General features: G+C 38.9%; 1 protein-coding gene across 13 annotated transcripts in view; it reads left to right on the plus strand.

The window, feature by feature from the left end:
- Positions 1–27147, plus strand: part of MAP4 (microtubule associated protein 4) — a 126185-nt gene that overhangs the window by 55177 nt on the left and 43861 nt on the right. For 8 of the 13 annotated variants that reach the window (XM_046665835.1, XM_046665843.1, XM_046665860.1 and 5 more), the window contains 6 exons: positions 7973–8086; positions 14096–14209; positions 16772–16906; positions 17470–18531; positions 19216–19338; positions 21398–24757. In XM_046665835.1, coding sequence (XP_046521791.1) covers positions 7973–8086; positions 14096–14209; positions 16772–16906; positions 17470–18531; positions 19216–19338; positions 21398–24757 — 4908 coding nt within the window. The remainder of the gene's footprint in view (positions 1–7972; positions 8087–14095; positions 14210–16771; positions 16907–17469; positions 18532–19215; positions 19339–21397; positions 24758–27147) is intronic. The other 5 variants (XM_046665905.1, XM_046665914.1, XM_046665934.1 and 2 more) reach the window with 1 other exon arrangement.

Consider the following 27147-nt stretch of genomic DNA (forward strand, 5'->3'; position numbering starts at 1 on the left):
GTCCCCCGGTACATAGTTGTGTGTTTTTAGTTGTGGGTCCTTCTAGTTGTGGCATGTGGGACGCTGCCTCAGCATGGCTCGATGAGTGGTGCCATTTCCGTGCCCAGGATCTGAACCAGCAAAACCCTGGGCCACCAAAGCGGAGCGCATGAACTTAACCACTCGGCCATGGGACCGGCCCTCAGTCTGTATCTCTAAAAAACGACCCAAACTACTGAGTACTTATGTGTAAGTTATATTTTACCAGGTTTTTGAGGGATATAAAGATGAATGGATAAATCAAAAGTCTCAAAATTTAATTTCAGAATTAAAATACTTTTTAAAAAATACCCTATTATTATTTTTCTTACTCTAGATGAATAGTCTGTGGCTCTAAAAAGTCTTGAGATCACACCAATAGTTAAGTGGCAGAGCCAGGATTGGAACCTTGATCTCTTGATTTGCAGTCCAGTTTTCTTTCTTTAATATCATATTAGATTACTTTTTGGATTTAGTTTAGATTTCTTTTCTGTCCTGTGAAGAAACCCTCAGACAGATCTAGGCAAAATGTGTATTTTTTACTTTTTACATTTTATATTTCCTCAGTTTACTTACAATTATAACTAGGCAGTGTACATTTATATCTTTGTTGGCTGCCTACAGCTAGATTTTTTTTTTAAATATGTAAAGCTTTTAGAATAGTATTTGGCTCATAAATCTCTCTTCTTTCTTGCTTTCTCTCCTCCCCTTTTTTTCTCTTTCTCTGCTTCTCTCTCTTACGCCACCTTACTCCCTCTCTTCCATTCTTCCCTCTGTCCTCCCCAGGCCCCTCTTTGGTGTCCTTCTCAGGTACATTCTTTCAGGGTGGGAAAGAGGGCCACTGGTAGCCCAGGTGTATCCTTATGGCTGGCTCAAGATCCAAAATGTTTATGTATCAAATTTCTCCAAAGGACTTTGGACCTGCTTGAATCACAAGTCTACCCTTTTGGTCAGGAAGACAAAACACTATGGTCAACAGCCATACCAGGACCATCTGGAAGGGAATAGAGTGGTTCTGCTTTAGAAGGGAGGCAGGCAAACAAATCTTGAGGTCTTCTCTCTTTGGCCTTTGGCACTCTAGCTATTGTCTAGCTGCCTTCTGTGAAGAACTACTGCCCTCCACAAGTGTGTTCCAGCCAAATTAGTGTGGTCTTTATTTTCCCATTCTTGCCTATGGTCTTACCTCATATTTTGCTCTGCTCGATATCTTCCCAACTTTGTCTCTTTCTCAGTCTCCCAACTCCACTTAATTATATCCTCCTAACTATCCTTCCGAGTCCAATTAAAGTCTAATCTTCTACAGGAAGTATTCCAGATCATCCCACAGCCGTATCATGTAACCTTTCTTTAAATTCTGATAGCAATACTTAGTGCTTGCTATTATAGACACTTATCCTGCATAACATGTAGTAGTTGTTGTAGGATTAGCAATAATTAAGTATATTTCTCATGGTTTTATAAGCACTTTCACATATCCTGCCTCAACCTTATGAAGTAAGTAAGGCAGGTATTAGACATGAAAACTGAGGCTTGCAGAGATTTGCATCTTTGGGCGTATCTTAAACCTTCCGCTAACCTAGTACTTGCTGCTTTGTTTTCGTAGTGCCCAAGCACAGTGTATTGGGGATGAGAGTGATCAGAGCTCCATGAGAGCAAGACCTTTCACCATTTGGTTTGCCGCTCTATCACTAATACCTGGAATAGTGGCTAGCACGTAGTGGGTGCTTAAATAGATAAATAAATGACCTGGACAAATGTGGTATGGTTTAAACTTCAGGGGTTTGCACTGGATGATCTCTAAGTGCCTTCTACTCTAAAGTTCTTAGGTTGCCACTAGAGGGAAAAAAAACAGATAAGGAAAGAGCCAAGGATATGAATAGTAGGGGTCACAGACTTGGGTTTTTGTTAGTAATATACAAATTGTGAGCAGCACTAATATTGCTTGTAAGAAAGGTACCTATCAATTAATAATTCAGAGTAAATAAGGTAACTCTTTTTTGGTGCCTCTTATTTTTCTATGTCTTTTCTTGGACTCCCTGTAAATAATCAAAATCATATACACCAGCAGTATATAGCAGATAGAAAAAGAGACCGAAAAGTATTGAAAGGGTGAAGTTTGCCTGGGGAAAATTGAGATGAAGAACCTCAGTCTCTGTTTTTTTTATTATTTCGTATTTCTTGGTGCTGTTATTTCAGAGCTGCCTAGTCACCAGTGGATTAGTTCTTGCTGTCTTGTCTCTCTCCTGAGAATTTTACTTAGTGCCTGAGTCTTATTGTTTCAGTCAGCCTTTAGACTTCTTCTCCAGCACAGTCTACAAGCAAATATGTAGCCTATACAAAGTTGACCCTATATATCTGCTGAAATAGTGGTGAATACATACAAGGTATTACAGAAAATTAAACCACACAATTAACCCAGTTTGACCTCAGTCAGCTCTCGAGAACTTCATTGTGTTGAAATGCCATTTAAAGTTGGTTCTCGTAAAGCTAGAGGAGGGACAGAATACTGGGGAGAGATCAAAAGGAGGGGGCGCGCTTAAACCTCTGGAGGAGCTGAGACGTGAATTTTACAGGACCACATGGCAGGATGTTTCAGTTCCTTCTGGTAGTATACTCCATATCTGAACTGTATTGCTAAGTTTTTCTCTTCTCCTTGGCCCCAGGTGGTACCACAATAGGATGTGTGTTTACTTTTGTACTTTTGTCATTTATTGAGAGTTCCCCTAGGGAATAGCTATGTGTGGAACATCTCTATATCTGTTGTAGACTGTTACTGATGAAAGACAATTGTGATGATCAGTTTCCATCTTAAAAAGACACTTGTGACAAATACTGCATAAAATTTGGAAAAGTCTCTTTCTTCTCAAGAACTGATGTACTTCCTTCTTTTATAACTTATAGCAGCAGAAGTTTCTTTGTTGTGTGCAGGTCAGTACACATACCCTCCAGGGAGAAACAATTCCTGCTAGTGGCTCTGGTTGACAGACGACACGGGAGGCCTGTGTCATTTACAAAGTTAACTCTCCCTTCAACAGATGAATTTCTTAGGGATTAGGTGTTTTGTTTATGTAAGAAGAGTGTTAGTTATAAAATGATAATTCAAATAATTAAAAATACATTATCCCCTTTCCATTCTTGCAGGCATGAAAAATAACTTAAAATCCACACGTTTATTATGCTTAAATAAAAAAGTTTATAGAAAAAGAAAATCCTCAGATATCTAACCTCCTCTCAGGAGATATTCCTGAAGGTACATTGCAGGAAATGCAAATCTAGGATAAATAATTGTGTTTCGTTCCTCTTCCCTCCTCTTTCCCCAAACCAGTTCATGTAGATGAAATCAGATTTGAATGATTCTGTGAAACAGGGCAACCCTGAAAGGGAAAATTTACACCTACAGGCAGCCTGATGAGTTGGTTAGTAATAAAAGAGGGACAGTCCTGCCACTTACCCTCACAGTTTGCCTTAAGATTAGCGATAGATGTATTAACCATGGATCTTTTTATAAGTACCCCGTGGCTGGGCCTTCTCCTTCTCCCAGGTACATCTTCTTTGAGTCTTAGTCTGTTTTCCAGAAGCAAGGCAGTAGGGAAACTTCAAACGTTACTGTAGCTATTCAGCCTTTCAAAACTCCTTTCCTCACTCCCACACACTTCTGAACAAAAGTTCTTCGCCCCTAACAAGGAGGTATGTACTAAAGGCAACTTGGAAGTGCTAGACTTTTTTAAACAGCTTTATTGAGGTATAATTTACATACCATAAAATTCACCCATTAAAGTGTTCAAGTCAATGACTTTTAGTAAATTTATAGAGTTGTGCAGTTATCACCATAATTTATTTTTCAAATGTTTTTACCACCCTAAAAGTTCTCCTGAGCCCATTTACACTCAATCCCCATTCCTGCATACAGTCTAGGCAACCACTGATCTACCGCCTGTCTTTTTTAGTTGTGTCTTTTCTAGAAAATTCATCTAAATGGAATCATACAATATATAGTCTTTTGTGTCTTGCTTTTCTCATTTAACATAATGCTTTTTAGGTTCATCCATGTTGAAGTGTTTATCAGCAGTTCATTTACATTTACAGCTGAGTAGTATTTCTATATGTATGTACCATATTTTGGTTATCCGTTCACCAGTTGTTGAGTATTGGGTGTTTCCAATTTTTAGCTATTTGAGTAATGTGGCTGTAAACATTCATATATTAGTCTTTGTATAGACAGATACTTTCATTTCTCTTGGGTAGATACCTAGGAATAAAACTGCTGGGCCGTGTAGAAAGTCTGTGTTTTAACATTTTAAGAAACTGTCAATGTCTAGAAATAAACTCTTACATTTTTCAACAGAGGTGTCAAGATAAATCACTGAGGGAAGAATACTCTTTTCAGTAAATGGTGCTAGGAAAACTGGATATCTGTATGCAAAAGAATGAAGTTGGGATCCTTCCCTAACACTGTATAAAAAATTAACTCAAAATGGATCTAGACCTAAATGTAAGGGGTAAAACTATAAAACTCTAGAAGAAAACGTAGGCATAAATCTTTGTAACCTTGAATTAGTCAGTGGTTTCTTAGATTTGATACCAAAAGTATGTGACAAAAGAAAAGTAGATAAATTGAACTTAATCAAAATTAAAAACTTGGGGGTGAGCCCAGTAGCGCAGTGGTTCTGCTTTGGTGGCCTGGGGTTCACCAGTTTGGATCCCAGGTGTGGACCTATGTACTGCTTATGAAGCCATGCTGTGGCAGGTGTGCCTCATATAAAATAGAGGAAGATGGGCACGATGTTAGCTCAAGGCCAGTCGTCCTCAGCAAAAACGAGGAGGATTGGCAGATGTTAGCTCAGGGCTAATCTTCCTCAAAAAAAAAAAGATTAAAAACTTACGTTGCAAGGATGTTGTCAAGAAAGTGAATCTTACATCTCAATAATAATATAAAAGGCTTATTTAAAAAATGGGTGATTTGAATAGACATTTCTTTAAAAAATAAAACATACAACTGACCAATTAGCACATGAAAAGATGCATAATATCATTAGTAGTTAGGGAAATGCAAATCAAAACCAAAATGAGATACCACTTCATACTCACATCTAGAATGGCTAAAATAAAAAGACACATAATTGCAGGTGTTGGTGAAGATGTAGAGAAATTGAAGCCCTGATGCATTGCTGATGGGATTGTAAAATGATGGAGCCACTTTGAAATGTTCTTGAAATATTCTTGAATGTTCATAGCAGCATTGTTTACAATAACCAAAAATAGAAACAACCAAATGTCAACAGATGAATGGATAAACAAAGTGTGGTATATCCATATAGCAGAATATTATTTGGCCATAAAAAGGGAATGAAGTTCTAATACATGCTACAACATGGATAAACCTTGGAAACGTTGTGCTAAATGAAAGAAGCCATTCACAAAAGGCTGTATATTGTATGATTATGATTATATGAAATATCTAGAATAGGCAAATCTATAGAAACAGAAAATAGATTAGTGATTGCTAGAGGCTAGGAGGAAGGGTGAAAGGAAAATGGGTATAGGATTTTTTTTTTTTAGAGTAATGAAAATGTTCTCAAGTTAGGCAGTGGTGATAGTTGTATAACTTTCTGAATATACCAAAAACCACTGGGTTCTACACATGAAAAGCGTGAATTTATATCTCACTTAAGTTGTTATTAAAAAAAAGAAAAGGAAACCATCAAACTATTTTCCAAAGTAGCTGTACCATTTTACATTTCCTCCAAGAATGAAAGAGGCTTTCCGTTTGTCCACATCTTCTCAAATACCTGGTATTGTAAGTCTTTTTGATTTTTGCCATTTTAGTGGTTGTGCAGTGGTATCTTGTGCTGGTTTTAATTTGCATTTCCCTAACGATTGATGATGATGAGCTTCTTTTCATGTGCATATCGCCCGTTTGTATATTTCCTTTGGTGAAAATATCTTTTGAAATCTTTGCCCATTTTAAAATTGTTGTTTATTTTGTAATTGTGTTGTAAGAGATTGCCTTTTTATGTCTCAATTTTTTATCATTAGATTCAACAAACAATAACATTTTAATAAATATAATCAGAACAAACAGTAGGTAGGGAAACAAAAACTGTACACATTGTTCATTGCAAGTATAAGCAAAACTAAACAAAAAGTTAGAGTGAAATAGCTATTTCCCCATGTTAAATACCTAAACACAGTTTTGAACAATCACTATATTACCAGTAGTTAAGTTTTGTACCAAATATTTGCTACAAATATGTACCAATATTTAAATTCGTATAAATATTGTTTTTAACATGATAAATGAACTTGTTTCTCTCGTTAAAACTGACCTAACATAGATTGTAATTATAGTTGTGTTATAAGAGATTTTAGGGACTGGCCCGGTGGCGCAGTGGTTAAATTCGCACGTTCCGCTTCTGGGCGGCCTGGGGTTCTCCGGTTCGCATCCTGGGTGCGGACATGGCACCGCTTGGCACGCCATGCTGTGGTAGGCATCCCACGTATAAAGTAGAGGAAGATGGGCACGATGTTAGCTCAGGGCCAGGCTTCCTCAGCAAAAAAGAGGAGGACTGGCAGTAGTTAGCTTAGGGCTAATCTTCCTCAAAAAAAAAAAAAAAAAAGATTTTAATCTCTTCTGCATACAGGTCTTTATCAGATTTATGATTTGCAACTATTTTCTCCCAGTCTTTGGCTTCTCTTTTCATTTTCTTAATGGTATCTTTGAAAAGCAAACATTTTAAATTTTGATGCTGTCCAATTTATCAGTCTTGTCTTTTGTGGATTGTGCTTTTGGTGACATGACTAAGAAATCTTTGTCTAATCCTCCAAGGTCATAGAGAGTTTTCTCCTCTTCTTCCCCAAGTTTTTTTTAATTGTAGCTCTTTGTATTTAGGTCTTTAATCTATTTGGAGTTAGTTTTTGCATATGGTGTGAGGTAAGTGTCCAGCTGTTTTTGTACCATTTGTTGGAAAAGGTATCCTTTCCCCATTGAATTATATTGGCACCTTTGTTATAAACCAATTGACCAAAACAGTGTGTTGATTTCTTTCTAAACTCTGTTCTGTTCCATTTATCTTATGTACGTTCTATACACGTTGACTCTGTTTCTGTACATTTGTAGTAACTTTTGAAATCAGGTAATATAAATCCTCCAGTTTGTTTTTATTGAAAATTGTTTGGGCTATTCTATTGTTTTTTCCATTTCCATATAAATTGTGGAATGAGCTTGTTGGTATCTTCAAAACGTTCTGCTGGGATTTTTAATTGTCAGTTTGAGAATTTATTGGACAGTTTGAGAACTACCATCTTAACAATATTGAATCTTCCATTCATGAACATGGTTTATCTATCTTTCCCTTTAATTAGATCTGGGTTGGGTTTTTTTTTTTTTTTTGAGGAAGATTGTCCCTGAGCTAACATCTATGCCACTCTTCCTCTTTTTGCTTGAGGGAGATTTTCCCTGAGTAAACGTCTTTGCCAGTCTTCCTCTATTTTTTATGTGGGATGCTGCCACAGCTTGGATTGATGAGCGGTGTGTAGGTCTGCACCTGGGATCTGAACCCATGAACCCCGGGCTGCTGAAGCAGAGCGTGTGAACTTAACTGCTGTGCTACTGGGCCGGCACCAGATCAGACTTTTTTTTTTTAATTCCAATGACTTGAAATGATCGCTTTTCACAATTTTGTCCAATTTTATACTTGTTCTTTTGTGGATAAAAATCACTAACCTTTTTACATGTCCATAATGAGAAGTCCTCCTACAGTATTTTTAACCGTATAACAACTTATGTTTTCCAGTTCTTTATTTCCTTCTATCTTAAAATTTAAAAAATCTTTCTTCAAAGGCACTAGCTGGGTATGACTGTTTACTGTACTAGCTGTAATACTCATAGAAACTCAACTCTAGTGGAGGAGAAAGGTGATACCGTGTAACTTTTGTTTCATGTTTCTATTTGAAGGATCTCCAACTGAATTCCTTGAAGAGAACATGGCCTACCAGGGATATCAGAACTGGCCAGAAAATACAAACTTTTGCTTCCAACCCGAGCAAGTGGTGAATCCTATCCAGACTGGTAAGTGCAGGCTTAGCTGTGACTGCTGAATGTGAACTATGACATAAACCTGAAAAAGCCACAAATGCCACTCAGATAAAATGTTATAGCCTAAATAAAGCTCATAAAGCACAACCAAGGTATAATTAGTTCCCGTGAACATTTAGTTGACCCTTTCTCCTCTCTATTTATCTGTTCTGAGACACATGTCCCTCTAGTTGTCTCCCCTTCAAAAACTGTTTTGAATAAATTAACTGAAATTCATATTCATTGAAGACTAAATGATCAGCAGTAATTTAGAATTCTAATTCTTCCAAAAGGAATTATTACAATAATAACAGCACCATTTGTTGAGTGCCTGTTTTGTGCCAGACATAGTGCTAGAGCCTTTATATACATATTATCTATTTTTCATATCTAACTCTACCAAGTATGTGTTATCTTTATTTGACAGAAGAGAAAATGAAGAGTCATACCCAATTTCCTTAAAATTCAAACTAATCTATAGAGACAAAAAGCCTATCTGTAGTTGACTCGAGCTAGAAGTGGTGAGAGGAATGGAGTGAAAAAGAGCCTCAAAGCAATAGCATTGATACCTCCATGTCAAAGTTAACTAGATTGAGAGTCCGAGTTATTTGTTTCCACCTATGTGTGGCTTCTTTTTTTGCTATCTAACTTACAAGGTGCTCACAGCTGCTTCCAAATGATCTAGTACTTGATTTTCTATATCAGTCTCCAGTTATTTGCTATCCTACATATATGGTAATTTTTAAAAACAGCTTTATTGAGATATAATTCACATACCATACAATTTGTCCATTTAAAGTGTACAATTCAGTTTATTTTGTTATATTCATACGTATGTACAGCCATCACCAGAGTTAATTTTAGAACATTTTTTATCACCTCAAAAAGAAACCCTGTTCTCTTTAAATATCACCCCCTTTCTGTTTATCCACCCTAGCCGTGAGCAACCACTAATCTACTTTCTGTCTCTATAAATTTACCTATTGTGGACATTTTGTATAAATGGAATCATTTAATATGTGGTCTTTTGCAACTGGTTTTTTCATTTAGCACAGTGTTTTCAAGGTTCATACATTTTGTGGCATGGATCAGTACTTCGTTCTTTTATACGGATGCATACTATTCCATTCTATGGATATACTGTATTTTGTTTATCTGTTCATCAGTTGCTGGACATTTTGGTTTCCATTTTTTACTGTTGTGAATAAGGATGTTTTGAACATTCATATACAAGTTTTTGTGTAGACATTTATTTTCATTTCTCCTGGGTATATACCTAGATTGGAATTGCTGATCAGATGCTAACTATATGTTTAATCATTTGAGGAATTGCCAAGCTGTTTCTAAAGCAACTGCACCATTGTATATTCCCACCAGTAATGTATGAGGTTTGCAATTCTTCCATATCCTTGAAAACACTTGCCTTTAAAGAAAATTATAGCTAACCTAGTGGATGTGAAATGGTATCTTATTGTCGTTTTGATTTGCGTTTTCCTAGTGACTAGTGATGTTGGTTATCTTTTTATCTTTTCATGTGCTTATTGGCCATTTGTATATCTTCCTTGGAGAAATGTGTATTCAGATCCCTTCCCCCCCACCTCCCCTTTTGTTTTTGATGAGGAAGATTGGCCCTGAGCTAACATCTGTTGCCAATCTTTCTCTTTTTGCATGAAGAAGATTGTCACTGAGCTAACATCTATGCCAATCTTCCTCTATTTCAAATGTGGGACGCTGCCATAGCATGGCTTGATGAGCAGTGTGTAGGTCTGCACCCAGGATCCGAACCTGTGAACCCCTGGCCACCAAAGTAGAGCATGCAGACTTAACCACTACACCACCAGGCTGGACCCGTTTGCCCATTTTTTAATTGTTTTTTCTTTCTGTTGTGCTGTAAGAGTTCTTTATATATTCTGCATACTAGACCCTTACCAGATTTGCAAATATTTTTTTCCCATTTTGTAGGTTGTCTTCTAATTTTCTTGATGTCCTTTGGTACACAAAAGTTTTTAATTTTGATGAAATCCGATTTATCTAGTTTTTCTTTTGTTGCTCATACTTTGGTATCATATCTAAGAATCTATTGCCAAATCAGAGGTCATTAAGATGTATTGTTATGTTTTCTTCTAAACATAGTTTTATAGTTTTGGCTCTTGATTTGAGGTCTTTGATCCACTGTGAGTTAATTTTTGTATATGGTGAGAGATAGAGGTCCAGATTCCTTCTTTTGCATGTAGATATCCAGTTGTCCCAGCTCCTTGTTTTGAAGACTATTCTTTCCCCATTGAATGGTCTTGGCTCCCTTGTTGAAAATCTATTGACCATAGACACATGGTTTTGTTTCTCAACTCTTAGTTCCTTTCCATTGATCTATATATCTGTCCTTATGCTGTTACTATGCTGTCATGATTACTGTTGCTTTGTGGTAAGTTTTGCACTTGCAAAGTATGAGTCTTCCTACTTTGTTCTTTTTGATGATTGTTTTGGCTATTCCAAGTCCTTTGCAATTTCATGTGAATTTTAGAACCAGCTTGTCAATATCTATAAAGAAGTCATCTGGGATTCTGATAGGAATTATATTGAATCTGTAGATCAATTTGGGGAGTTTTGCCATTTTAGCAATGTTATCTTCCAAGCTATAAACATGGAATGTTTTTCCATTTGTTTATATCTTATGTCTTTCTACTATATTTTTGTAGTTTTCAGAGTATAATTTTTTGCCTTTTTTTGGTGAGAAAGACTGGCCCTGAATTAACGTCTGTTGCCAATCTTCCCTTTTTTCACTTGAGGAAGATTGTCACTGAGCTAGTGTCTGTGGCAGTCTTCCTCTATTTTTTGTATGTGGGATGCCACCACAGCATGGCTTGATGAGCAGTGTGTAGATCTGCATCTGAGATCTGAACCCACAAACCCTGGGCCACTGAAGTGGAGCACACGAAATTAACCACTACACCACCAGGCTATCCCCCAGAGTATAAATTTTATACTCCCTTTTGTACAACTTATTTCTAATATTCTTTTGATGCTATGAGTCAGTGGAGTTGTTTTCTTAATTGCATTTTCACGTTGTTCATTGCAAGGTATAGACATACAGTTGATTTTTGTATGTTGATCTTTTATCTTCTAGTTGTTTTTTAATGGATTCCTTAGGATTTTCTAACTGTAAGATTGTGTCATCTACAAATGTAATTCACTTCTTCCTTTCCAATCTGGATACCATTGTTTCTTTTTCTTGCCTAATTGTCATGGCTAGAACCTTCAGTATAGTGTTATATAGAATTGGTGAGAGCAGACATCCTTGTTTTGTCCTTGATCTTAGCAGGAAAGCATCCAGTCTTTCACCTTTAAGTATCGTGTTAGCTGTGAGTTTTTTGTGAATGACATTTATCAGATTAAGGAAAATGCCTTCTATTCCTAATTTGTTGAGTGATTTATCATGAAAGGGTGTTGGATTTTGTCAAGTGGTTTTTCTGCATCTATTGAGATGATCATGTGGTTTTATTTTTCATTCTAGTGATATGTACATATTATGTTACTTGATTTCTGGGTATTAAACCAACCTTGCATTCTTGGGATGCTTCCCATTTGGTCATGGTGTATAATTTGTTTTATATGCTTGTACTTATAAACATATTTGTTGAGGATTTTTGCATCTATATTCAGAGGAGATATTGATTTGTAGTTTTCTTGTGATGTCTTTGTGTAGTTTTGGTATCAGGGTAATACTGGTTTCAAAGAATGAGTTGGGAAGTGTTCTCCCCTTTTCAATTATTTTGGAAGTGTTTATGAAGAATTGGTTTTAATTCTTCTTTAAATGTTTGGTGGAGTTCATAAGTGAAGCCATCATGGCCAGGGCTTTTTTTTGTGAGTAGTTTTTAATTACTAATTCAAGTCAGGAAGTTACCTTCAAAGGAATGGTCAGTTTTGAGGTTAGAGAAAACTCAGAAGAGTATAATGTTCTGCAAGTCAGGTGTGGTAGCCAGCCTCCAAGATGGCTCCAATGATCCCCACCTCCTGGTATTCATAGCCTTGTGTTGTCACCTCCTACATTGTACCAGGCTTGGTCTATGTGACCAATAGAATAGATGGCAGAAATAATGGTATGTCATTTCTAAGATTAGGTTACAAAAGACATTGTGGCTTCCATCTTGATTACTCTGGGTTTACCTACCCTGGGGATAGCAAGCTGCTATGGAGAGGCACACTTGGGGGAGGAACAGAGTCTCTAGTCAGCAGCCACGTGAGTAAGCCATTGTATAGACAGGTTCTCCAGCCACAGTCAGATCTTCAGATGATCACAGCCCCAGCCAATGCCTTGATTGCACCCTTGTGAGACACTCTAATCAGTGGAGATGCAGAAGAAATAGATTCTGGGGGACATTTTGAAGGTGAAGTCAGCTGGATTTTCTGATTAATTGGATATGGTGTATGAAAGAGAGAAGTCAAGGGTGACTCCAAGTTTTCTGACCAAAAAAATAGAATGCCATTAGAGATGAGAAGACTGTGTGAGGAGTCATTTGGGAAACGTTACATTTTGGCTTTATTTTATGCATTAAGAGTTGGCAATTTGATATAAAAGTCAAGAAATAAGAGGAGAGGTTTAAATGGTTGGAGATACAAATTTAAGTGTCGTTAACTTATAGAAGGAATTTTAAACTGTGAGAGTGGATGAGATCACTAAGGGAGGGAATGCAGATACAGAAAAGGTCTTCCTCTCTCCCCCTGACCACTCAGTTCTTTAATTCTCAGCTTAAATATTTATCAAGTGAAGATCTTTCTTGACTTGAACTAAAATGTATCCCTCTGCTAAATATTCTCAACCCTGACCTTATACATCTTTGGGTTTTTAGAGCACACAGGGTCTGCCATGTTGTAAGCACCCAATAAAAAAGTAATGTGATTTAGCGATCTACCATCCTAATGCAAACCATTTAGCAGTTATTCTCGTTGATGGTTTAAGCATCCTGTTTTCCTTCAGTGGAAGTGTGAGAGGTGGAGCAAGCAGCAGCTACCCCAAACCAAATAAGAACAGGGAGAATGAATGTTTGTAATCTCGCTCATGTTCCAGCTCTCCTGCTGTTCTGAAGAAGCAGCACTGGGGCCTCCTCTATCCCCAATAGTTTTTCAGTTTACCATCTCCTTGTTCATGCTCCCCAATGCCATGGTCGCTCCTAATCCTGAAATCTTACTAGAAGAGGGTGGTGTAGCTGCCTCAGAGCCTCAAGAATGGGCCTTTTATGCAGTTGCCTCTGACAGTTGAAGTGCCTAAAGGGAATGAGTCATTAGCATTTCCCAAGGAACTAGTTAGAAATGCAGATACTTAGGGCCCAGTAATCTGTTTTCTTATAAGCCTTCAGGGTAATACAGATGTGTGCTAGATTTTGAGAAGGCCTTTCTAGAGAGCCAGCTTCTTGCTTGGCCTGACTAGTTTTGCTCTTTTTCTGTGTAAGAAGGCACAGAGTTTACTTGATGTTTTGAGTGGCTTTACTCATGCCAATCCTGAGTCTAGAGCTTATTTCTCCTTTCAAGATGCCAGCTGTTCACCCTGTCTCATTCAGACAGCTTTTGAAATGCCGTTTTCTTCATGATGTCCACATGAGGTGAAAATGTCTTTTTTACTTGTTCTGGCTGTATTTTTTTTAATAACCTAAAATGAATATCTACTATGTAAATATATATTGAAAGTTTAATTATACCTATACTTTCACATCTTAGTATATCACAGAATTAAGCATTAGGTGTGCTTTTAGTTTTATATATTTGTTGACTGATTTAGATAATCAAATCTTAGAGAATAGGAGATTACATATTTTTAACTCATAACAAATGAATTAGTGAATATTTATTGATTCCCTGCCATGCTCAGTCACATATTATCTCAACTTATTTAACTTACTATTGACAACATACAGGTAACTAATCAATATTTATCTTAGGATAAAAGGAATGCTAATCTTTCTAGTTGTATTCACTGGGAATGTGTTTTAAATTCCTTCTTTATTCCAGATCCCTTTAAGATGCACCATGATGATGGCCTGGAAGAATTGCTCTTTCTCCCCAGTGGAACAACCAGTGCTTCAGCATTTGTAGAACAAAATAATCCCTTGGAAGACAGTTATGGTATGACTTCTCCTACTGGATTTATTTCTTAATTCCAGACAATTAATGTAGCCTTTCACTCATCACCTTTGAAGTAAACCACTAGGCAAAGTCAGCTTTGGGGGCTTTGGCTGTGAGAAGGCTCTTTTTAGATGAGTCACAGGAGAGAATTCACAGTTAGGCTACTCAGGGGCTACTTAGCTCCTCTCATGGGATTTTGAATCTTATATCCTAGAGCCAGATTCTGTCTTCACATTTTACTAGCTAATGGTCTTGGGCAAGTTACGTCCTCCCTAAATTTTGGTTTCTTTATCTGTAAAATGGGGCCAACACTTGTCCCTACCTTAAAGATGTGGTGATGATTAAATAAAATTATGTAAAAGCACTTCACATAGTGTCCAATACATAGTAAACATTAAACAGATCTTAGTTATCAATTAGTAGTATTCTCATTCCTGGTTTTGTATAACTTTTAACATGAATGTGGCCAGAGTACTATAAGGGAGGCAACACTTTACTTCTGTCCATCTTAGGTTTTCAGTTGGTACTCTTTAACAAAAAGACAGATTAACGAGAAAAAAACCCCAGTGTTTTTATTAACTGGGGGTTTTAACTGCCCCCAGTTATTAATGCATGCAGTGTACGTCACACAGGAGAAAAGTAACTCAAAGTGGTAGCTCAGAATTTCAGTTTATATAGCATCTTCAATAAAGAACAATACATTTGTAGAGAAATGACAGGACCAAGGAAAGCAATTTTAGGCTTCCAAGAGTAACGTACTGTGGGAAGGTAATTATATGGGGGGGGAACTAATGGAGTAAGATTTGCTTGTAGGTTCCTCTGGTGCCCTTTTTCTGGGCTGATGAGAGTCTGTCTCTAGTAAAAGGAGAATTTATATTCTGCCTTTTGGCAGAAAGTGAGGTGCTTTCTCTGGATTTCCTGCTTCTTCATGGCCTGCAGCTCAAAATAATTTTTATTTTTTTTATTTTTATTTTTAAGATTTTATTTTTCCTTTTTCTCCCCAAAGCCCCCTGGTATGTAGTTGTATATTTTTAGTTGTGGGTCATTCTAGCTGTGGCATGTGGGACGCCGCCTCAGCATGGCCTGATGAGCAGTGCCATGTCCACACTCAGGATCTGAACCGGCGAAACCCTGGATGGCTGCAGCGGAGTGCGCAAACTTAACCACTGGGCCACAGGGCTGGCCCCTCAAAATAATTTTTGTGTCAAAGAGGCGTATTTTGGGGTGACATATTCTGGTTTCCTTTAGTACCTATCATCAGTAAATCTCACTTCAAACAATGCTTATAATTTTGTATTTGTAAAGATCCTAGCTAATAATGTTTTTCATTTATGCTTTTCTTTGGACCGAAGATCTCTTGGGAGAAGAATGTTAGGTGAATTGACTTTGAGTTGTGTGTCTAGTCTCCTGATATTTTGATTTTGGCTTTGACTTCTGTCTTTTCCGCTCACTAGCTAGTGAGTTATTTGGTTGCATTGACTTCTTTCTTTACAGCATCTTTCTTATTTTCCTTTATACTCCCTCTGCTTTTCCCCAGTGTACACCTCTATCATGTCATACCTAGGCTACCTCAGTTGTCTCCTAGCAGACTTCCTGCTCCCTTTTAAATTTATTCTGGATATACCTACTGTGTTGATTGCCCTGAGTCCTGTTCTGTATTCATCTCATTTTCATGATTAAGACCTTAAGACACCCTATTTTTTTCTGTCAAGACTAAATTTCTCTGCTTTCCAGATCCTTCTTCCATTGTTTGTTCTAATCCTATTTTCCCTGTCTGGTCTGCAAGATCTGTTTGAATCAGACTAATCTTGTAGTCCCAGAAATATTCTTGTCCTGTTGGCATCTTTATACTTTTCTCTTCTCAGTGTTCTCCATCCTTAAAATTGACCCCTCTCTCTTCTCTTCCTGCTCTTGCTTCTCCTCAGAATCCTTCTGTGACTATTCTGGTCCTCGTTGTTTTTAAACTCTTATAGCACTTAGTCCTTACTGTACAATTTGCATTATCTGATGTATGTCTATCTTGCCTATCTAGCTAAATTGTAATAATCTTGATGGCAAGGACCATGTGATATTAAATCCCCTGTTGTATCTATCAGAGGACAGCAAAATAATGCTCCTTTTATCTTTGTCTAGTTCTTAATAATTTACAGACTGTTTTCATATAATAAACTTCTGGTATTGGAAAGGGAGGTGTTAATCTCATTTTACAGATGGGGAAATTAAGACTCACAATTCCTTACTATACATTATATTATACTGGTTGTGATGTTGGAGCTAGAGCTCAGTCTTTGGTATTTTGAATCTTTGTAATACACTGTAGAAGGTAGCCAATCAGTGTTGATTAATGTCACTACAGGGATAAAGTTATACTATACACCTATTAACAATTAGCTAAAACCTGAAGAATGTCAGCAGTTTTTACTTTAAAACTTTCTTGCTTTGTTCTTCATTGGTCATTGGGTCTATGTAAAACTGGTTTTAAATATCAAATGCCTTTTTTTTCCTAGTGTTGACTAAGTTTCAAAAATGTGTTTGTTTGATGTGTTTGTGTTTCAATATTAGGTCTGTTTCCCTGTGACACATTTGCTCCTCCAGCTGTTGTGCCTCAGGGGTGGTCTGTGGAAGCCCCAAACTCTCCACAGTTGGAATCTTTCATTTCCGCAGAGGCCATTACACAACCTACGCAGCCCACAGCAGGTAAGTTGTTAGAACCCCTCTGTATCAGTTAAGGGTTGCAGTACCAATAGTCAATATCAATCATCAGATTTCTTTTTTAGCAGCGTGCAGCAGTATAGATAAAGATTCAGAACCATCTCAAGTGTTTTTAAAGCTAAATTACTGATTTCACAGCTAGAGGATTCAAGTTATAATTGAAATACAACACTTGGAGTTAATAGGCAAAGAAAATCCCTTTTTTTAATTCAGTTAGTTTTAGAACTCTGAGTTTTTCTCTTGACGTCCCTCAGGTTCCCTTTCTGACATTAATTGTGTACCTGTGTTGTTTTTTTTAAACCTGATTTTTTTTTTTCTCTCCTTTGCCTTTCCTCCTCCACTATATATTCTCCTGATATGCTATTCTTCTAAGTATTGAGAGTGTCAAAGACTAGGCACAAATGCATTAACTGGACAGTTTCTTAGTTATGTTTAGAGTGTTATGGTCGCAGAAACCAGCTACTCCTATGCTCTAAGAAAGTAAGTTTTGAATGCAGAGCTACAGGCAGACCATGATGGGTCCTAAATTTCCAACTTATTTCCCTTAGAGCCGGCCAAGGAGGTAGAAATGGCATCAGCAGAAGAGAGGGCACCAATGAAAGCATTGGAAATGATGGGACTGAAGACTGCTGACATGGCATCATCTAGAGAAAAAGAGATGACCTCAGCTAAGGACGAGGCACCAGCTGCAGAAACAGAGGTGGCATTGGCTAAAAACATGGAATCACCTACCAAATCACATGTGTCACTAGCCAAGGACATGGAATCATCCACTGAATCAGATATGGCCCTAGTCAAGGACATCCCACCTAAAGAGACAGAAGAAGCCCCTGTTAAGGATGTCCTGTCGCCCACAGAAACACACGTGTCTTTTACCAAGGACATGGTACTGCCTACAGAAACAGAGGTAGCCCTAACCAAGGATGTAGTAGTATTCAAAGAAACAGAGAGAGCATCACCTATTAAAATGGATTTGGCCCCAGCTGAGGGCATAGTACCACCCACAGACAGAGAGATGGCCCAAGCCAATGTTGTAGAATCACTCTCAGAAATACAAATGGCACTGGCTAAGGACATTGTATCATCCACAGAAAAATCCTCATCTGAGGAGGTGGGCTTGTCCTCAGAAACAGAGGTGGCTCTGACCAGGGACATAACACTGCCTCTAGAAACTAAGGTGGTCTTAAGCAAGGATGTGGCACTGCCCCCAGAAACAGAGGTGGCCCCAGTCAAGGACATGGCCCAACCTCCAGAAACAGAAGTGGCCCTGGTCAAGGACGTGGCTCCACCCGCAGAAACAGAGATGGCCCTGGGCAAGGATGTGGCTCTGTCCCCAGAAACAGAAGTAGCCCGGGTCAAGGATGTGCTTCTGCCTCCAGAAACAGAGGTAGCCCTGGCTAAGGATGTGGCTCTGCCCCCTGGTCCAGAGGTGACCCTGACCAACAATGTGACTCCAGCCAAGGATGTTGCACCACCCTCAGAGGTGGCACCAGTTCCAGTCAAGGACATGGAAATTGCACGGACACAGGAAGAAATAAGTGAGGATTCCCAGTTAGAATCTCTCCAGGATGAGGGGCAGTCAGCTGCTCCTGCTTCCATGATTTCACCAGGTATGGACTTACACTTACTCTTGGTATTTCTCTCTACCAGAGTGTAGTCTCCAGAAGGGTAAGGGACAAAGTCATACCAAATAAAAGACAGTCAACTATACTTTGCAAGTTTATACTCACTCCTACTCTCTTAGACAACTCTTTCTTACCTTCACTCTCCTGCAACACGTTCTCTATCCTTGTTCTCTCCTGATCTTCCTGTTTTTCATATAATTGAAGCAATAAAAGAGAACATTCACAAACTTCCATTACCTCATCTAATTAACTACTTGTATCTGTATCCATAAACTCTGCTTTCCCTCCTGTAACTATCAGGAAATTGTCCCTGCTCCTAATTAAGTCCAGCCTCTCCGTTTTATACTAGCTCCTCTCTCCTCCTGCCTACTTAAGTACATTGCCCTAGCCATTCTCCTCTTTCTTGCCTCTCACTGTTTTTTCCCCTTTCCATTGGATCATTCCCACCAACGTATGAACAGTTATTTTTCCCATCTTAAAAAAACAAAACAAAAACCTCCAAAGTCAGCCTTTCCTCCACCTTCCAACTACTACACCAGTTCTATTTTGCCCTCATAGGAGCATCTCTCCTTCCTCAAAAACTGTTTCTGTTTCCAATTTCTCAAAGGTGGAGAAATAGCTGAAATAGTGCTTCTCTGAAACCTGTGTATTTTTCACTGTTACCTTTAGAACCAGTCACAGCCACGGGCCAAAAGTACAGCTTGCCAGCAGATGAGGATTCACTGTCAGAGAAACTAGACCAAAAGAAACCAGTCAGTAGTCAGCCTTCTGAACTGTCTTCAGAGACCTCAGGTAAATTAGGAAAACAAAGTGGGCTCTGAAACAACTGAAACTGGGAGTGATGGGGTAGTGGGATAGACATTGTCCCTGGTTATATGGTGTTAATTAGCAGTATTGTTTATGAAGTCCGTTTTCTTTCTTAGACAGATTTTGTCTTGTTTAGAAAGTCAGCTTGTTACATATTTAAAAATTATCATTACATCAACGTAGGACACCTAAATTTTAATCCAGTTCATCTGTTCACTATTCTATCCTGTGTGATCTTAGGCAGGTTGTTTAACTTTCATATATCTCACTTAATCAGTTGTAAGAGGAATAAACTGGTCAAATGTTCTGTAAACCCTTGTTGCTTACAGTGCATTCTATGGCCCAACAGCATCTGCATTGCCTGGGAGCTTGTTAGAAATGCAGTGTCTTGGGTTCCCCCTCAGACCTTCAGAATCATAATGTGCGTTTTAACAAGTTCCCCAGATAATTTTTACGTACGTTAGACTTTGAGAGGCACTGCTCTAAGATACTTTCTAACTTACAGTTCACTTATTCAATGAACTTTAAGATCACAGGTTTTTGACAGTAAGCCAGAACTGTGTGTATGTGATTCTCAACTTAATGATTCTCTGCTTACTTTTCTGTGACTGATTAGAATGTGAACTTGAGGGCAGGGACCATGACTTATTTCGCTTAGAATCTCTAGTGCTTTGCACACTGTTTAACACCAAGAAGGAGCTAAATAAACATTTGATTTTGTTTAAATCTTGTTTTAGTGACTCAATTTATATCAATTATGTTGATATAACATAATCAAATACAGTAAACATTTATTAAATCCTTATTGTGTATGAAATACACCATCCTAAGGCACATAGTTAAGTCCAGGTCTTGCCCTTGTGTTATTATGTTATAGCCTGGGTGGTGAGAGAATTTCCTAGGCAAGAACTCTGAAACCAAAGATTTATATGATAGTTGAATAAAATAGTATGAGATGGCACCAAATAGCTGCTGATTAGTTGCCAGATTAAATGTTATAAGTGTTGTGGAGGGCTAAAGCCTAGCAAGTTTTGGAGAGAAGCAATAAGTGACCTGAGGTGTTTAATGAAGGGTAGGATTTGGTGGCCATGGGAGGGGTAAAGATGAGAACAAAAAAGTACTATGTAAGTATTTTAATGTTCTTTGAAGTCATTTCATTAAGTCAGGCTTGACAAGAGCTGTTCTAGACCTGCTCTTAATAGGACTCTTTCCAGAATCCTGGATCCACACTGCACTGACTTGGAGGCAAAGGTCAGACCGGTTGACTTCCTGAAATCTTTCCAAGGGTGCTCATCCTAATTGTTTTAATTCATTACACTACTTGGCATAATGTCTATTTCTTTGTCTTTTAGGAAGTACATTTAGGAACAGAACATTGAAATCTAAGACATTTGTCTTTCAAGTAGGAGGTTCTTGTTCTGCAATGATGAGAATTTTTCCCTGGCCAAGATACTAATTCAGTATCTTTTTTCCTTTTCTTTTCTTTTCTCTCTTTTTTTTTTTTTTAAAGTAGCATAAGTCTGGCCTTCTGGTCTGTTTCTGAAAATCGATCTGGTTAGTTTGACAAGTAATGAGAATAATATTGGTGACAGACTCTTAGAATTGTAAATTCTATCCAAAATCATGTATATTTCATTCAGTTAATTAATAAATGTCACCAAAAAGAGCCAAGAGCTTACCATCTTGTTGCATACTTGGGAATTATGTACCTATTAAAAATACTGACAAATATAAATACCAGATGAGATTTATGGACAGTAAGTGCTTATTATAGAGGTTAGAAGATCTCTATTTGAATTTCTGTTCTCGTTTCAAATATTTTGTAAGTATGTTTGAAAAAAAACTTTACCTGAGATGATGATCTTTGTTAAATATTTGTTAATCCCAGTTAAAGGTAAGAAATGTTTCAGAAAACATTCTGAAGGAATGAGTATGTGGTTGGTGAAAATAGACTAGTTAAATAAGTCACTGAATGGACTTTTTAAAAAGAAACAATAATAAGGAGTTTTTTGTTTGGAATTTTAGCCAACTTCATATATTGCAGGTACCCCTCCCACACAAGCCAAACAAGTGTGCAGACCCAGTGACCGCAGGCCCACCCGGCCCAGGCCTGCCAGGGTCCCTCCTGAGCTGCTAGGAGTCTCTTCTCCACGGAAGACTCTTGATCCCAGGCTGGGCCCCTGCCCTTTGTCTCAGTCCACTTGGGTCTCTGGTTCTTCTTCCTGTGGTGAGCCTGGGAACCAAAGGAAAACTTTTCCTGTTGACTTCCTTGAACCCCAGAGGGATCTTGGCAGGGAGGCCTGGGATATAGAAAGCGCACCCATGATGATGAAGAAAAAAAAGAAGAAACCAAAGCAAAAGAGATACTCTCAACCTCGGGCTGGGGGACCTTGGGATGATGACAATGCAGACGAGCCTAAAGGTCATCTCTTTGCAGCTGACCCACAAAAATCAGGTGTTCTCCCTAACCAGTCTACCACTGTGGGCATGGAATATGGACTGCTATCCAGAGCAAACTTGAAAAAGGAATCTGAAATTGACTTCAGAGCATCCAAACTGGTAGCTGAACACTTTGTCTCAGAGAGCCTCAGTGTTCCTTTGTGTCCTTTGGAAGAACCCCCCCAAAATGCAGTAAATTCTCAGCCGAAGCTGAAAGGAGAGGGAGAGGTCAAAGGTAACAAGTCAGTACCACAGAGCCAAAACCAGCAACCGCTGCAGCAAGATGAATGCAGACCACAGCCTACACCCACCCTGAAGACTTCTGTAGATAAAAGCCAGACAATAAGCTCTCTCAATCTGCAAGGACCCCTGACAGAAATTTCTGCACACAGAGTAGAAATTCCTTTGGAGATCAGATCCAAAGAGTGTTGCTCTCCTATCTTGAACCAAGAGGCTACAGGTAGAGTTTCAAAACCCACAGCAGCAAAAGAACTGCTTAATTTGATACCCACTTTAACAGCTAGTAATCCATTAGAAAATAATCTAAAAGAAGGGAATGATGAAAGTAAAATGATTAAACTACATAATGACAAACAGAAAGAGTTTTCTGAAGGAGCTGAAGAGGTGAAAGAACTGAAAAAAGAAGCTTTTCCCAAGCAAAGACAAGAGATCGGCATCTTTGCTTCCGAGCAGCTTCAGGACAAGGTGTTAGCTCAGGTTCCTGGGCTAGGGAATGAACCCTTTAAGAGAACAGCAGGTGACAGCAAAAGCAGGAAGGGAAGGGGAAGTTCTGGAAAAGTAAGAATGAGTTCTGGGAAGGTAAGAGCGAGATCTGAATTGCCGTTTCCTCTAGACAGCCAGAAGGACAGCAGAGCTGTTCTTGTGCCAAGTGAGCCAGCCCCTAAAACTGAAAGAATGACTACTGGGGATAAGAGTGAGGAGTTGGGGCTGGAAGCTTCAAAGCAACCAGGAGCCATGGCTGATGTCACTGAGGCAGTGGTGATGGAGGAGCCTAGGGAAACAACTGACTCTAAGGTGGCAGGCACCTTGCAGACACTGATTCCTTTGGGAAGTGGGTCAGGCATGACTCAGACTTCTAGTGCTAGAACAGAAAGAGGAGACATAGCCATAGATACAGGTGTTAGTAACCAGAGCAAGGAAGGAAAGTGTCCTTGGATGGATCATGAGGCAGCTCCCTGGATTTCTGAAAAGCCTAAAAAAAAAAGCAGTGAAGGCAAAAACAAAAAGGTTAAAAATAATTATTCCACACAGCCTGCTAGCATGGAGAGTAAGGAAGAAATCCTCAACCCACCTTTTGAAGGGAAGGATAGAGTTGCTGGTAGTACTTCCCATCAAAACAAAGAATTGGGACTCACTTTCCCTGTAAATCATGACCCTTTGTTCTCACATACATCAGATACACCCACAGTGGAAGTAGTTAACCAAAAAGGTAAAAATGTTGGGGTTAATTCTTTTGAGCTTGGGGCTGTTGGTGGGGACAAAATAAACACAGTCAAGGATTCTGCTGTTATTGAACCAGCTGCCAAAGTGACAGAGATGAGCTGCCAAGACCAAATCCAGGGGGCAGGATTTGTTCCTTCAGTACTGTCTGAGGAGAATAAGACAGATCCAGCCAAGGGACATACTGCAGTGGCTGACAAACCAAATAAACTGAATAATGATGAAAAAAGTAAAAAAGTTAAAAATAGTTTTCCCGAGAAGCACATTCTGGAGAATAAGATAGATGCAACAAAAATACATGTTCCCATGGAAACCACAGGGGACCACAGAATTGAAGGAATGGGCTATGTGGACGAAAATAGAAATATTACATTTACCTGCCCCAGAACACCATCAGGATTGATGAATAAGTCATCTCCTCTAGAGACTCAGGAATCAGCAGCCTGTGAAAAACTGTCCATTCCTACTCCTCAAGTAGTGAAGGAGAGTGATTCCTTTCCAGACGCTTTGGCCAAAAGTGGGCAGGAGACAATTCCAGCCCAGATTTCCAAATTATTAGTGGTAGATAATTGCAGCAAAGATGGAGTCCCAGATCAAGAAGGACCCAAGGCTCCTTCTGCTATTATGCCCTCTGCAAGCACAGGAGGAATTACCCCAACTTTTATAGCAGCCATAGAAACAGTTAACAGTCATGGAGATAACCGTCTTAAGAATAAAGGTGAGCTTCCTGATCCCATGAAAAATGAAGCGGGGTTAGATGGAGGGCATGTGATAGGAGAATCTGAGTCAGTGCTTGGTGGTGCATCTGAGCATTCAATAGAGAAAATCACAGAGCTAGCAGAGGGGCACCATCGTTCTGGAGTGCCTATAGATGACCAAAGCCTACCAGGTGTGGTCAGAGTCCTAGAAGCATGTGCAGATAGGAATAATTTTCCCACATATTCAGTAAATGAAAAGAAAGAGTCTGAGGCAGGTTCTGCTCCGGTTCAAATGCCTGACTTACTGGGAGACAAAGCACAAAAGCCCAGTTTCTGTGAGGACCAAAATGTTGAAGACAGAGATTCCAAGGGCCCAGATAGTTTAAAGAATGAGGGAGATATGACTCTTTTGCCTCCAAAAAGTAAAAAGGATAAATCAGAAGGAATTAGTCTGGCTTCTGAAATCACAGAATTGGATTATGCTTCCTTGGCAACACCAGAACTCCAGTCAGATTTCATAGATGGCACAGCTGAAGCCACTCCTGCAAGTGTGGCAGATAACTTAGTTGTGACTGCTTCTAAGGGTCTTCGACTCCCAGAACCCAAAGATAAGATCTTGGAGGCACCTGAGAAAATGACAGAAAAATCTGAACCAATGAAAGGAGAAGGGAAGAAGGAAGATAAGAGCAGAATGGCAGAACCGATGAAAGGCTACATGAGACCTACCAAGTCCAGAGGACTTAGTCCACTGCTGCCAAAGTCTGTAATCCAGGAACGAGAGAGAGCCAAGCCACTGAAGTCCCGCGGTAGGAACCTGCCATGGGGAAAGTGTGTGCTTGTGGCTTTTGAGTCAGCATCAAAAAGGCAAAGAGCTTGTGCTTTGGTTCCATCCAGACTCTAATCATCCTTGTTAATCAGTTGGTTTGTTGGCATGAAAACTTATAACTGCTAATTATGTGTTTTCTGCAGCCAAGGCATGCCTTGTGTCCAGCTTGAGGAGGCTGGTGACTTGGTTGCATGCCTTTTTACCTAGCACTGAACCTTGAGTTTCAGGGGAAATTGAATTTCAAACAACAATCCTTTAGCAGAAGGCCTGTCACCATCCACTATTCTTAATTTTTTTTAAGAAGTGTACCTCTTATTTGTAAAGTTTATAGCCAAATTTGAATCATTATTTTGTATAAAGATTCACAGAAGGAAGGAAACATATCGTGTCTAGCTGTGTGCATGGGGGATTTTTTTGGTCAGTACATATGAATAGCTTGTGCTGGTGGGCCTAAATACCCAAATTGCTTTTGGATTACAAATAGAAATGGTCTACCCTTTATGAGGAAACGGTAGCCTCTGACCAGTATTGGTAGGCACAGACCTTATTTGTGTTTCTAGTAGTGGGAAATGATCTCTCAGTGATGCAGCCACATCTTTGACCAGTCTGCTGCTCACAGACTGGTGTTACTTACGTGTGTTAGAGTTTTAGGCATAGTCTGTATCCATGAAACATAGTCTATATCCATGGGCAAGTCTATAAAACTTGCCTATGTAGGATTCCTCATAATTTTACCCTGTTTGGCTCTAATCAGTCAAGTAATTAGAATGAGATTGACAAGATGATTCCTTTAAGATTTAGAGATGTTAGCTTTTTTTTTTTTCCCCTGAAAAGTATACATCTAATCATGGCTTCCCTGAGCCTAACCTTCAGAAAATGTTTTCTGGCCTTTGAGCCTTTTCACAGCCTACAAATGATGCTATTCCTTAATCACTATTTCCCGGCTTGCATGATGCAGCTACTAACTCCAGAAATAAAAAAACACCAGTTGGCCTTAGTGGCCAGTTAGGCTTTTGGAGAGGCTTCATCATGGGATGCTGTTCTGCATGATGTGGACTTGTTGTTTTGGGTAAAGCTTGTGCTGTGCATGAATTTGTACCCAGTAAGGAATATGTGCTATGTGAGTAGAGAATGCTAAAGGTTGTTATTTGCATAAGATATTGTCATCTTTTCTGTTTTTATCATCCTTCTATTAGCTACCATATTGCCAAGGCAGAAATGGAGTCATATGGAGAGGGCTTTCCAGCTTTCGTTAAGACTTCCAGCATTCTATGCAGTTCTTTAGTTTTAGTTTCTAGACGGGTTCTTCAGTTTCAGCAGTGGTACAAAGGGTAACATGTAAATTTTCTGAAATCTAGCCATCTCTTTTTGCTCAGTATTTCTGAAGAAATGTAAAAAGAGAGTTTATTCTGATTCTTGAGGAAACAAGGCAGATGCTGCAGAACTTTCGGGCCCCTGCCTTGGCCAGGCCACACTCAGACTGTGTATTAGGAGTGGTCTTGGCAGAGTGGCTATGGGGAGGATGATAGGTTTTGGGCAAAATTTATTGTTTCTTCTCTAAATTCCGTCGCATCTTTCCCCCCAAGGACAATCTATACTTTAATAGTTTTTTTTAAACTTTTTTTTTTAACTAATTTTTTAATCGGTCAGTACATTCACATGGTACAAAGGAGTACATAGTAAAATGTAAGTCTGCCTCCCTCCCTTAACCCCCATCGAAGTTTCCCTCTCGAGAGGCAACCAGTGTTAACAGTGTCTTATGCATCCTTCCAGACAATTTATGTATAAAGGAGTAATGACGTGGGGCCTGGCTCGGTGGCATAGTGGTTAAGTTCGCATGCTCTGCTTTGGTGGCCTGGGGTTCACCAGTTCAGATCCTGGGAGCAGACCTACATACTGCTCATCAAGCCATGCTGTGGTAGCATCCCACATACAAAATAGAGGAAGATTGGCACAGATGTTAGCTCAGCAACAATCTTCCTCAAGAAAAAAGAAGATTGGCAATAGATGTTAGCTCAGGGCCAAGCCCTCCCCCCCCCCCCCCCCCCAAAAAAGGAAGTAACAACATATATATTTCCTGATTTTATATAAATGAGACATATCATGCATACTGATGTGTGTCTTGCTTTGTAAACTTAATTATTTTAGAGATCTTTACAAATCAGTACAAAGAAATCGGCTTCAGTCTTTTTAATGGTTATATGGTATTTCATTGTAAGGATATACCCTAATGTAGTTTACCACTTCTTTATTAATGGACATTTAGGTGTTTTCCAGTTTTTCTCTATTAGAAACAAGGTGCATAAGATATATAGAATGTCATACTTGAACAAGTACATCTGTATAATAAAAAGGGGCTCTAGGTTAGAA

The sequence above is a fragment of the Equus quagga genome, chromosome 1 (assembly GCF_021613505.1).
Source record: "Equus quagga isolate Etosha38 chromosome 1, UCLA_HA_Equagga_1.0, whole genome shotgun sequence".
Lineage (NCBI taxonomy): Eukaryota > Metazoa > Chordata > Mammalia > Perissodactyla > Equidae > Equus > Equus quagga.